The sequence below is a fragment of the Desmodus rotundus genome, chromosome 11, assembly GCF_022682495.2.
Source record: "Desmodus rotundus isolate HL8 chromosome 11, HLdesRot8A.1, whole genome shotgun sequence".
Classification (NCBI taxonomy): Eukaryota; Metazoa; Chordata; class Mammalia; order Chiroptera; family Phyllostomidae; genus Desmodus; species Desmodus rotundus.
The window spans coordinates 80,162,440-80,176,359 of record NC_071397.1 but is presented as its reverse complement, the minus strand read 5'-3'; the positions used below and the strand labels follow the sequence as shown (position 1 = coordinate 80,176,359).

The window sequence follows — 13,920 nt, the reverse complement described above, 5'->3', positions numbered from 1 at the left end:
CCGCGCTCGAAGCAGAATGAGCAGTTGTTTCCCACCTGTCTGGGTTTACTGATTCTCCTCAAGCTTTTAGCAGGGATCCGAATAATTGTCCTTTTTCTTATTGCCAAGAGTCAGTCATTTTTGTCCATTTTCATGTTGTAGTTTCTTTTTCTTTTCTAAAGAAAGCTTAGCACAGGAATTCCAATTCAATTACCAAAATTATATTCTAGGGCATGGGTACAAATTGCAAAAAAAAACAGTTGCGTTTAAAGAAGATTTTTAGTAGGAGCAAGATTTTCATACCAGATCTTGAATGCATTCTGAAGCTTATTAACCCAATGTGATTATTGCTCAGGTATTTTATTTAGAGAGCTGATTGCTTGTAATAAAGCAAATCCTTCCTGTAAATAGAGGTATAAAAGAAAAGGCACTTGCTGTTCTAAAGTAAAACTGAAAGCAAGATTACACCATTTTCATTAAACCTTCTCAAATATGGGTTGGCTTAGAACAACATTCCTTACTTGTATTAAATCTACCATAATTCCTTCTGCCAAAGGAGTGTTTGTATTTTTAGGTTAAAGTCTTATGTCCTACATTATTTTACTTTGTGGTGCCCTATTTCCCTAACTGTAAAAGAACAGGGCTGCCCCAGAATCTGGAACTCAGAAGGAGAGACAAATTGGATACCAAGTAATCTCATATATTGTTTTCTATGCGTTTATGATGTTATTCTAAGAAGGAATCCACACGCTTCCGCAGCCTGCTGAAGGGGTTCATGGCCCAAAGAGGTGATGAACCTCTTCTCTGCATTTTTCTGTGACTAATACTAAAATTCTTCCATCAAATCAAATCAGGACATATACTCCATTGTTTTTATTGGAGATTATTATTAAACAGTTTGTTTTTCATATCTGATCTTCCACTTCAAAATATGTTCAGAGTATTAACCTTACTCCCCTCAGTTTTGGGGGTGGTCTCGATCACCATTTTAGCTACTTTTAAAGACGGACTATTTTTCTAAGGCGGTTCAGGCTTCTGAGCGAGCACAGGAGCCCTGTCGCTGTGGGGGCTCCGAGCCGCCTGCGGGTTTCCTTCTACTCGCGTCTTTTTTTTTTTTTTTTTTTTTTTTTTTTTTTTTTTTGTTATGCAATTACAGTTGTATGCCTTTTCTCCCCATCCCTCTACCCCACCCCAGGTGAACCCACCTCCCTCCCCCCTCTCCACCCTCCCCCTTGGTTTTGTCCATGTGTCCTTTATAGTAGTTCCTGTAATACCCTCTTCCCACTATCCCCGCCCCCACCCCCCACCCCCGCCCTGGCTATTGTTAGATTGTTCTTAACTTCAATGTCTCTGGTTATATTTTGTTTGCTTTTTTCTTCTATTGCTTATGTTCCAGTTAAAGGTGAGATCATATGGTACTTGTCCCTCACTTCCTGGCTTATTTCACTTAGCATAATGCTCTCCAGTTTCATCCATGCTGTTGCAAAGGGTATAAGCTCCTTCTTTCTCTCTGCTGCGTAGAATTCCATTGTGTAAATATACCATAGTTTTTGGATCCCAGATAAAGACACAACGAAGAAAGAAAACTTCAGGCCAATATCGCTGATGAACATAGACGCTAAAATTCTCAACAAAATATTAGCAAACCGCATCCAGCAATATATTAAAAAGATCATCCACCATGACCAAGTGGGATTCATCCCAGGGATGCAAGGATGGTACAATATTCGCAAATCAATAAACATAATACATCACATCAACAACAGCAAAGACAAAAATCACATGATCATATCAATAGATGCGGAAAAAGCATTTGATAAGATACAGCACCCATTTCTGATAAAAACACTCAGCAAAGTGGGAATAAAGGGAGCAGTCCTCAACATAATTAAGGCCATATATGAGAGACCTACAGCCAACATCACACTCAATGGACAAAAACTTAGAGCTTTCCCACTAAGATCAGGAACTAGACAAGGATGCCCTCTCTCACCACTCTACTCGCGTCTTAAAGGTGAAGCAGAGATCAGCAGGAGCACAAGGCATAGAGTTACTATCTCATGAGTTCATTTGAGGTGACACTTACATAGAAACCCAGCCCTTCTTAAAATAGTCACTGTAACTTAGAAAAATGTGTCTGGCTGTTCTGTTTGCAACAATTACCAGGACTTTTAAAAAATCCACAAATTCCTATGTCTGTAAATTAATTAACCTCCTCTTCTGTGTCATGATTCAAGTGTTTTCATTATGAGCAAATACAAGGAACTTGTCCAAGGTCACATGTTAAGTTCAGTTATGAGTCTATGGCTGCCACCCTTTAACTACCTTTGTATTCACACATTCAAACAGAACCTTAGGCTGGAAACCGAAAGGCAGGTGACACCCAATCACCTCTCCCAATCTTTTCTGCCAAATAAGCAGGAGTTCCAGCAAGAAATCATCTTGGAGGGACAAACGAGAAGAGAGAGAGACTTGGGACTCATTGATTCAGTCACTCAACCAGCGCCTGTGTCTTGCTTACCCACGAGGTAGCGGGCGTGGCGCCACATGCTGGAGAGTCAGGGATGGCTGAGCGAGATCCACGCCCGGCCCTCACGGAACTAGTGTGCAGACAGGCGATAAGCAAGAACAGGAAGACACGCACAATACCACTTCAGGAGAGAGGAGCATTAAAATTTAGGTGGAGGTAAGAGTGACAAAGAGAAATGAAGAAGGATAAATGAAAGAGCTTGCTTGGAGAAGGGTTATCTCAGATAGGTTGGCCACAAAAGGCCTTTCTGGGATGGTGGCATTTGGGCCACAGCTTGATGTGAAACCTTGGGAGGAAGTGTCTTAAGCAGGGAGAACAGCAGGTCAAATGGCCTTGAGGAGGACGTGAGTTGAAGGTTTGGGAGAACAGCCAAAAAGCCTATGGACGCTGTGTAACGTGGTGTTTGTATTAGGATGAGGCTTTGGCATCATTTTGTGTCCCAGCTCCACCAGGTAGGACTTTGGGCAGGCCACTTCATCTCCGTAGGCATCAGTTTTCCTGCCCAGAAAGTGGAGCAGTTCTGTCGGTCTCACTGTAGCTGTGGGGGTGAATGAAGCAATCTGCACCAAGAGTACCTAGTTTAGTGTCCAGGGTTCAGCATGGACTCAATACATGTAGCTCTTAGTGCTGCTAAGTATCTAGCTACGGCCAGACTGAGAAGGATAGTTCTGATAATGCCAGCATTGACCTCAGCAGGCATTTTGCTTAAGTCGTGCCGGGACACACAGGACTGCTTCATTAGCCTCATGCTGAATTACCGCGCCGTGGCCCTCCGCACCTTCCATTCTAGTTGGGTGGAGACTAAAAAAATATGTTCGGGGCTTGAAGTGTGGTGCAGTTCTGGATGACCAACAGTAAAGAAAGCTTCCTAGAAAGTCAGACAGGTTGTACAGAAAATCCCACGTCTTTGGTGATAGGTGAAATATGTGATGTTGCCTGAGGAGCATCCAAGGTCCACTCTTCTAAACGGGTACGACCCATCTTGACTCGGTGTCCCATTCTGCACAAAAACTGTCCTGTTCCCTGTTGTTTTCTAGGGCCTGCCGCAAGAGAGGGGCTCAATAACTGTTTGCCAGACGAGCCAAAAACATCTCAGAAAAAGAGAGATGTTTCTGGAACTCTCTCAGCTTCTGCGATGAAAGCTTTTTCTCTCTCTTGTCTGAGGTTGGGACATCCTGATGTCCTCTGGCGTGAATCTAGGGAATGCGACATAGATGGGGTTTGTGCAGAACCCTATGGACATTTGACCAACAATTACATCTGAGTAAAGTTACTCAGTTCAGAACTCAGGGCCATCTCCATGTCAACTGATGACCAAAGAAAGTTCACATTTTAAATGTACTAGAATTAAGGTCATTTAAAAATTTAACAGTGTTAGGCAACATATTCATTTCCAAACATCTCTTTGCTTTCTCCAAATAGGAGACTCAGCCCTTCCCTTGGGGAAAAAAATTGAGATTAGCTGTATCATGGGGTGGTTATTACTACCTTGGTTTAATAATTGAATGTTTTTAAACTTGACTTTTTGCCAAAAATAATTTAAGGTAATTCTTTCATGGTTTTACAAAGAAAAACATGTGAAAATATGAACCTGAAATTTGGGGGTTGTTTTTGCTTACTTAATTAGCATTAGAGCTTATAGAAATATTTGAGTGGATTATTTCAGGCTTAAGAGTCCCATTAAATTCCTCAGATATGAATGGGCAGTCCAAAGTTCATAATAGGAATAAAAGATGTTTGCAGAAAAATCACACCATAGCCACAAGTAATCAAAGTCTCAAGAACTGCAAATTGGATGGTACGTTAGCCCACTGGCCAGGTAGCAAGCTGGCCTGTCACAGTTTTATGGGTATTGGCAAAAGACTGCTTGACCAGAGACAAAGAACCATTTTATTGCTCCTTGCAGTAACAATAGCCAGGGGATCAGATTTGCACCACACCCTGCCCCAATATCCACAAGGCCACATGAAGAGGGTCAGATGACACCAACACACATGATGGGTTATTTTAGAGAAGAGGAACCCCAGGCTAGGGTACCCAAATATTTTATCATAGACAGTAAACCAGCTTGATTTATTTTCTGCAGGGAGACTTTATCTTTAATTGACTGGATACTAAACACACCTATGCTCCAGATAAGACACTACATGTGTCTTCAAAGGCTGTTCGTATAACAAACATCCTTGGAAAAGTAGCCTGGACAAAGATGGTCAGATATGCAGAGATGCAAGAGACCCACAGAGAATTATCTCTCACATCAACTGTCCTGAAAAGGCTGTTTTTCTGTTTTAAACAAGAAACTAGAAATTTTTAAGGTTCAAAGATTATAGAGCCTAGCTTTGTTTGGTTTGGTTTTACGGAGTTTAATCAGCCTTTTGGAAGATGGGTATCAATAGGAAGAAAAAGGCTCATTTGCCATAACACTTAAATTGAGGGTGTATACCTGAATAACTCTGGCTCTTCAAAAAGAAATTGTTCACATGACGTTTGCATAGTTAACGATTATGACAGTTCCAGGGATGTGGAACCGTAGGTTATAATTTAGAACTTTATTTAGCTACATATTGGGTTGAGAGGAAAGGAGTTTACAGATCAGAAGGACATCAAATGTTTCAAAAGAGATTTTAATATCCTTCATATTTCTCTCTAGACCCCAGGCCCCTGCTGTTGGAACCATCATAGTCAAAGGGTTTGTTAGTGTTCACCATCCTTTCCCACAGTTCTTGTGACCATTGCACACCTTTAGAGAAAAGGTGTGTTGCACGAATTATTCCTTGAACAGGAGAGTTTTGTTATCAAATGCAGCCATTACACAATCATGTTCACAGACGGGGTTTGTGTTAAGGGTAAGTGTCCACCTTTAAGATCTTGCCAATCTTTTCTTTTTTTCATTTAAAGCTTAGGTTTCAGTTATTACCAATATTCACACTGCTACTGTTCCTTTTTTTTTTAGTTAATTAAGTTAAAGATCATTTTCATTAAAGTGGTGAATTATTTGGTTCTCTGGAGTTACTCATTAAAATAATGCAAAATAAAAAAAGTAGTATCTGGATGGTTACACTCAATTTACGCCCAAACGAAAGAGGAAAAACCGAAAGGCATCATGTGCCTGTAGCTAATGAAACCCCACCTTCCTCTCTGGAGTTAGATGGTGAGGCAGCTGCACCTACAGAACCAGAGCCTAACACTGCAAGAGCGAGAGCACAGCTGCGCACGTGGTGGGATGATGCCATCAGCTCTGTCACCATCTGTTCACCTCATGCAGTGTCGAACGTTTGCTCCAGCCCAGCACACCCCTAGTCCTATGCTAAGGTTTTAACACTATCTTCATAAGCACAAGCACTTGCCCTGGCTGGTGTGGCTCAGTTGATTGAGCTCCAGCCTGTGGACCAAAGGGTGGCTGGTTCAATTCCCAGTCAGGGCACATGCCTGGGTTGCAGGCCAGGTCCCCAGTGGACGGGGGGGGTGTTTGAGAGGCAACCACACACTGACATTTCCCTCCCTCTCTCTCTTTCCCTACCCCTCTGTCTAAAAATAAATAAATAAAATCTTTTTAAAAAAGGAACCAGAAAACATAATACAGTCATTTAAAAATAATACACAAACTTAAGCATTCACTTTTTTTCCCCTTTACTATTTTCCAGAACACAAGGTTAAGAATTTTCCAAGGAACATTAAAAACTACAATACTTTCCTGATTGAAGTCCAAAGCATCAATTATGAAAAAAGCACAAAATAAAATGTTACAACTAAAGCATGACACTTATGTTCTATTTTAAACCCAAAATGCCCAATTTCTTGTAATTCTTGCTTTTCTTTTTCTTCTTTTCATTTTGAACTCTAGTTCAGTGGTCTGCCAATTAGGATATGCATACCCCCGGGGTTCACTGTACAAAGTATTCCTTTAACCATACTTCAATGAAAATCAATTTCAACTTCAAAAAATCTGTTCTTTAACATTTCTTTTTCTCCTCTCCTTAGTTACGTGGCTCCCTCTTAAAAGAAAGCACTGCTACCCATCAGAAACCTTGTGATACACGTCACACATTATCAAAACCTCAGAAAACTCATTAAAAAGACGATTAGAAAATTAGTGTAAGTATGGGGTGGGAAAATGCCTCTAATAACTAGATAATAATCCTTTCATAAGCCTAGATATTTTCAATAGTTTGCTTTCAATAAAACTGAAGGGTGACTTATTCAAGTTATCAGCTGATATTACAAATAACTTTTGTTGTTAATTGAAAAACTGATGACTCTACTATTATAAAATTTCTTCACTCTCCATCTATTTTCATTATTCTTCAGAACAATAAATTTCAACTATTTAGAGTAGATGCATTTAGAAATGTATCATGTTATTCTAGAAGCAAGCAACATTCACCCTGGAATGTCTTGGTTTGTTATTTAAGAAATGCAATGTTATATTCTTGAATGAAATATTTCTTCTACAAGGCCAGGAGTGAACAAAACTCAAAGAGACTGAGCCAAGAGAGAATACTAAACAATTAATTAATACATCAAAGCTCCCACATCCTTGTTGATGTTGAAGGTGGTGGCCTGTGGTGGAGTATACCCTTCAAGGAATGTAATGTTCCCACTCAGGGAACTTATGAGGCCAGAATCTCAACACCTGGTTGGCAGGGAGTGGGCATACGCCCTTTCAAGTGTGCGGGTAAGTGGCCCCTACCAGTGAGACAGAGGGAGGTGTGCTGCATGCTACTTGCACAGGCGATAGAAGCCGTAGGAGTTGGCTTCACTCAGACCAAGTGTAGGCCCCTTGCTCCGGGGCAAATCGAGTTGTTGAATGAATAAACATTCTGCAGCCTAAGCATAGAATTTCCTCCAAAGCCGGTAGGAATTTTCTGGTAAGAGTTTCAAGATCTCCATGAGAGTTTCAAACCTCCTGGGGCCACCACGCCAAGTGGGGCAGGAAGAGCTCAAACCAAAGGGAAATTGTGCCTGGAGAGCCGCAGGTTTGAATCCGAAAGCCTCAGTGGGAGCACTGCGGTGGGGCCCGGGAGGGGCAGGCAGGCATGGCAGCGCACAGGTGGTAGGGCTCAGTCATCTCCATGGACTGCTCCTGCGAATGCCCGTCCATGTCCTCCCCTGCACACAGAGACTGGGAGCATAGCTGTCCTTCGTGGTCTTTTTATGACACTCTGTGCAGCCAAACACCGCCTGCAGACTGCATCAGGGCTGGGTGAGTTCGGACTGGCAGCCTGATTTAACACAAAGTGAAATGTGAATTCCAGCATCTGTGCGCGGTTATCTCCCCACAAATCTAAAATATCCTCCATCTTCGCAGCACAGAGAAGGCCTTACAGGCAAGTGCCGACTCTGACATCTATAGAGAGGTACATTTCTGAAGTGGGTAGCCCTACCTCAGATGGGGTTGAAGGTAGATGATGGGGTTGAAGGTAGAATGATAGGGGTCAGGGAGAATTGTTTCAGGACCTGCTGAACTGCGGTGGCTGCGCTCCCTGTCGGTGTTCACTGCGTCTCTAACACTCTAGATTCCTCACGAGCAAAGGGCACATAGCATCATCTCCTGTGGGCCCTTCATCAGGGCAGGGGATAAACAGGACAGCCAGAGACAGCCAGCACGTCTTTACTATAGCACGTGGCAATAACTTGATTTTCCTTAGAGAAGGAATTAGGCCAGATCATTAGAGAAAACAGTGATTTGAAGAACTTTACTCTTGTCATTATAGAGAGCCAAATAGTCAGTCCTCAGGTGCCAGCATACCCCTTTGTGCTCCTTACTTACCAACTGAAACAAAGCTTCGGTGTTTCTTCTGTTTAGGGCACTCAATGTGCAGCCCAGGGCGCACGGAGGCGGTGAGATTCTGGCCCTGTCTCTCTCCTAAGTTTGCCTTGGAAAAGCTCTAACCCCCTCAGTAAGCTCTCTCTCGCTGCAAGCAGCATTTTGACTTTTACTTCATTCTCTCTGGATCTGAAAACCTGTGACTTTTTGGCTCTGAAACCATAGTTGAAATAACATTCTCCGTACTTCTGACTCGGCAGGCCCCATACCAGGAGGTGAACCATCCTTGTGGAACCCACTTCTCAGTTGCTGCAGCATCCAGTCCATTAGACAAATCCAGGCATCGATTCTTGAATCCTTTCTTCTAGAAGTAGAATTTAGAAAGAATTTAGAATCCTCTCTAAAAACAAACAGAAGCTTTTGGCAATGATACATTATCTTTGGAACGGTCACGTGCAAGGTTTGCCTGACAAATGTTCACGCGAGACCGAGGGAAACCTCTCGCTGAATTGTCAGTTATTGCTCGCGGCCTGGTCAGAGCTCCCAAGGACCGGCTCGGTGCTGCACTGACTAGAGGCCTGGGAGAGGTGGTCAGTGTGGACCCCGGGTGCTCTCAGGCAAGCCCTAGGCCGTTCAGACTGAGCACTTACTGCTGGTACTTTGTGGGTCCATCCCATCTTGCTGTGGGCGAGACCCACTGCTTTCCGTGACAGCAGGACCAACTCGTGCTCGTCCGAGGCTGGCATGGCAGTGACGGCCACAGCCATGATTTTCCCAAACCCCCACCACATGATTCCGAGAGGCCATCCTGGTGAAAGGTGGGGAAGGGGAAGAAGGGGTTTTGGAGGCGATGAGGTGGGGCTGGAAGTAGGTCACACAAACCTGTGCTAATTCCTCCATTAAAACAAAAAAACGAGTGTCCCTTCCTTCACCTCCTTTTTCCAGCTGCCAGAGCAAAAGGTGACCAGGACCCCTGCTCCACGCTGAGCCATGTGAACTGCCCACGGCAAGGAGAGACACGGGGGATTGCTCTGTGGCAGAGATTGTTTAGCTTCAAAAAGTTAGATTTACATAATTTTATCTTGTATTTGCCCAAGGACAGGTCATTACAAAGGCTTTACCAGAATTTTGCAGCTATCATTCTACTCAGAGACAGAGCCCCAGTCTTGCAAAGCTCAAAGCAAGGTTACCTCTAAGGACAGAGTCTGAAAGAACCTAACGAGGGACTTTGGGGCAGGAAGTGGAGGGGAGGGGTAAGCAATTTTGTTTCTGAATTCCCTATTGATTAGAACAATAATAACCATGTTCCTTTTCTTCCAGGCCCTAAAAGTAACCCTACGTAGATTCACTTGGAGAAGCTAATCAAGAAAAACGTGTTTTTTCCTGCCCTCTTCTATTACTTAATTGATATTTCTTACTTTAAGGCAGCAAATTTACTATGAGAGGATGTTTTCTCTGCAGAGAGTGACAGTGTGGTGAAGACATTGTTAAATTAGAAGCACAGCTCACTGCTTGATTCTGTCTTAGGTGGCCATGTGGTTGCCGGCCAGTGGGGTCTCTCCTGGCCTCTTGTTTCTGCCTCCTCTGGGCTAGGACAATGCAGCTGGTTGGTATATAAATGCTGGCTTTGCAACACAAGGTGACTTAGTTAGCTGTGAGCCAGGCTGGGGCAACTCCTAAATCCTCCTTTCCTCAGAATTAAACATGTTTGAACTCCACATTTATTATTCATTAACAAATATTCGTTGAGCCAGCATTGTGATTAAAAAGCATGAGTTCCAGAGACTGACTGCCAGGCTTAATGCCACCTCTGCCACTTAGAAACCCCGTGACCACATAGGAGCCCCGTGACCTTGGCTGACTATGAACTGCTTTATGCCTCAGTTTCCTCTTCTATAAAAGAGGGATGGTAATAGTTCTCGTCTTAGATTTTCTGAGGATCAAATGAGGTTTGTGAAGTGCTCAGCCCATTGTAGGAACTGGCAGCCAATCTATTAGACAAACTTGGTTTGATTGGCTGAGAGCAGGAGACAAGTTAATTTTCTCCTCTACTTTCTAATTCCATTGGCCAGGTCCTATAAGGTTCCCTGTCACGCTCAGATAATAAAAAGTTCTCTGATCAGTTTTCATGCCCAGAAGTGTTCCAGAAATTTGGGTGTTTAATCTGGTACACTAATCAAACCTCAGAGCTCTATTGAAATTAGAACTTGGCTATAACTAGCTTGCCCAGGCCAGGAAGCCCAAGTAGAAGTGAGAGTAGCCAGCTCCTTCTGCACACCCTCCTACTTTTACTTCCTACCTGCTCAGTAGCTATGATGTTGGATTTTTCCAAGGTCAGGGGCAAAGGAGATTCAAGAAAAGGGGCCAGAGGCAGAGCAGGTAGAGCTAGGGGCTGACACGGAGGTTCTGTGCTAGGTAGGTGGCCTCACCCACTGCCCCTCTCATTTGCATTTGTCAGACCCGTGTCACCTACAGCACTTTAAATCCCTGCCCCTGCTCTGGGGCCACTCTCAGGCTCTCTCAGGGTTTCTCACTTGGCTGGAGGTAAGGAGAAAGCACATGGCCCTGTTCTCCAACCACAAATCCTGCACACCCTGGGCGGAGAGCCGTGGGCTGCCCCTCAGTTTTGATGGCTTTTTGATCATTCTGTTGTTCCCCACCCCCTCTGCCTTTCCCTCTAGTGCCCTGGCTGGTGCTCAGTGAGATTTTTCCCGGTGGAATCAGGGGACAAGCCATGGCTTTAACTTCGAGCATGAACTGGGGCATCAACCTCCTCATCTCTCTGACGTTTTTGACGGTGACTGGTAAGGATGTGTCCTTTTCCTTGAGTGTCTTTGTGTTCTCAGTTAGGACTAATGTGAAGCACACTCACCTGGAAAACATTTCACTGCAGATATTTTCAAGCACGTTCCAAAGAAGAGGGAGTAGCAAGGAACCTGATGTACCTCCACCCAACTTAAAGTTGCCAACCTTAATTAATTTATAACCTCACCTGCTCTTCCTCCCACATTATTTTAAGACACATCTCAGACAGAATGCCATTTGTCCTAAAATTTCATCATGAATCTCTAAAAGATAAGACCTTTGAAAATGATAACCACGATATCATTATCAACTTAAAAATATTAATAAAAATCCTTGGTATCAATATACAGTCTATGCTTACATTCTTCAGAGTCTTATAATTACTTTTTATATTTTGTTTGTTTGAGTCACAATCCAAATATACAACTTACAATTGATGGATATGTCTCTTAAAATTTGTAGGTTCCATCTTCATTTCTCATCCCTCCTCCCTACTTTATACCTTTAATGAAGAAACTGGGTCATTCGTTTTGTAGTTTCCCCGGGGGGGAGGGGGGTGTTGCCAATTGTCGTCATATAGCACGACCTCTGTCCTTGGTGTTCTCTGCAAACTGCTGTCCAGATCTAGAGTTTTCAGATTTGGACTTTCTTGGTTGTTTGTTTGCAAACTCCTTCACAGGTGATGGTGTGTGTCCTGCCATCAGAGGCTCATCTTGTTTGCTTGCCTCCTGCTTTGCCCGCCGCTTCCTTCCAGGAGGCTCACTGTGAGGTCCATTATTTCCTCCCTTCCGAATTCTTATCTGAGCTGCTTCTCCGAGGAGAAATTTCTTCTGTAACTGTTAGAAGGAGTTTCTGATAACTAATAGTTTTTTTGCCTACCCTGACATATGGGGTCATATGAGAAAGGAAAGCTTTCTCCTCAGTTTTTGGTTTTTGAAATAATGAGGTGGCTCCCCAGCATCCTCCAAACTTGACCAAGGAGCTAAGGCTTCTTTCTTTCCTTTTTTCCTTTATACATAGATATACATATGTATAAAGGTTGCAAACAAAGAAACAAAATCCAAATCTCCTCAGGCCTCTAGATCCAGATAGTAGTTTACAGGAAGCGCAAAGGACAGAAAGTCAAGTGATATGACAACGCTCAGCAAACCCTGCCCGGGAGAGCTTCTAAACGACTGACCCAGTTCCTCCATTAAAACTACGAAGTGCGGGGGAGAGCGGGGAGGGGAGGAGAAATGGAGATAAAACCTTCAGATTTTAAGACACATACGAATCAACTGTAAGTTTTGTATTTGGGTCATGATCCAAAGTATAAAAAACTAATTATAACACCTTTGGAAAATGTGAATAATACGCATACATCATATGCAAATTTTCAAAAGTGGATGCACACTAAACAGTGTAGGTATCTATACATCTGTCTAGTGTTTCTGAATCTTGTCAGCCCCTTTTTTTAAGCACATCTACTTTGGAACTTTTGGAGTTGTTAAACAAACATGGTGTGAGTTTTTTATATAAAACTTTAAAATGTTTGTGCACTTCATACTTTTTTAGAAATAGGCCAAGATTCCCTCCCAAGCTGTTTTTCCAAATGAATGGCTGGTCATGGATCATACTGCACAATTTCTTAAATCCTCTCAAACAAGCAACAGCTGGCCTCGGTGAGCTCCAGGCCCGGCACTAGCAACAGCCAGCCTAGGTTCCCAATTTGGCTTCGCCTGGGAATCTCCAAGCCCAGCACAAGGAGCAGCCATCTCAGATTGCTTTATAGCTCATGTAGGGTGGCCCTGGGCAGAACACAGGTGGAGGCTGACCTTGGCCTGAACCACCCAGGGAACCCCAGGGCCAGTGCACCCAGTGGACAGCCACATACCATGTCGGAGCAGCACCACCCTGCCCCTGCACAGCTGATCCTCCACAGGGGTTGGAGGTTGGTGGGTAGTAGTCACAGCCAGTCCTTGCAGCTGACTGGCCTCGGTAAATCCCTCCCATTGACCTGCCAACAGCAACCAAGGCTCAACTACAAGAGGAGGGTATACTCAGTCCACATGAGGGGCATGCCTTGAGTACCCAGCTTGGGTGATAGGGGAGGCTGTGTCATTGGACCCCATAGGACACCTACTACATTAGACCACACTACCAAGAAAAGGAGTCAAAGCAGCTCCACCTAATATATAGAAAGAAATACAGGGAGGCTGCCAACATGTAGAGACAAACACGATCCAAATGAAAGGACAGATCAAAACTCCAGAAACAGAGTTGATCAAAATGGAGATGAGCAATCTATCAGATGCGGAGTTTAGAACACTGGTTATGAGGATGCTCAAGGAACTTGGTGAGGACCTCAGCAGCATAAAAAAGATCTAGTGAGAAACAAAGCATACAGTAACTGAAATAAAGAACAATTTACAGGGAAACAACAATAGAGTAGACAAAGCCGAGAATCAAATAAATGATTTGGAACATAAGGAAGCAAAAAACAACCAATTAGAACAATGAGAAGAAAAGAGAATCCCCCCCCCCAAAAAACAAGGATAGTGTAAGCAGCCTCTGGGACAAGTTTAAGCAAGCCAATATTTGCTTCTCATGCCTGCTAGAAGGAGAAGAGAGAGAGCAAGACATTGGAAATCTATTTGAAAAAATAATGAAAGAAAACTTCCCTAATTTGGTGAAGGAAATAGACATGCAAGTCCAGGAAGCACAGAGAGTCCCAAACAAGATGGATGCAAAGAGGCCCAGTCCAAATCACGCCAAAGATTAAAGATAAAGAGATAGGAGGTGGGTATGAGAGAATGGGTGAGAGGTGAGGGGATTAAGAAGTACAAATAGGTAGTTACAG

The 13,920-nt window shown here is 43.4% G+C and overlaps 1 protein-coding gene across 1 annotated transcript in view; it reads left to right on the top strand.

The window, feature by feature from the left end:
• The window catches only part of SLC2A12 (solute carrier family 2 member 12), a 51,622-nt gene that overhangs the window by 27,812 nt on the left and 9,890 nt on the right, over positions 1-13,920 (top strand). The window contains 1 exon segment of the mRNA XM_024551883.4: positions 10,958-11,080. Coding sequence (XP_024407651.1) covers positions 10,958-11,080 — 123 coding nt within the window.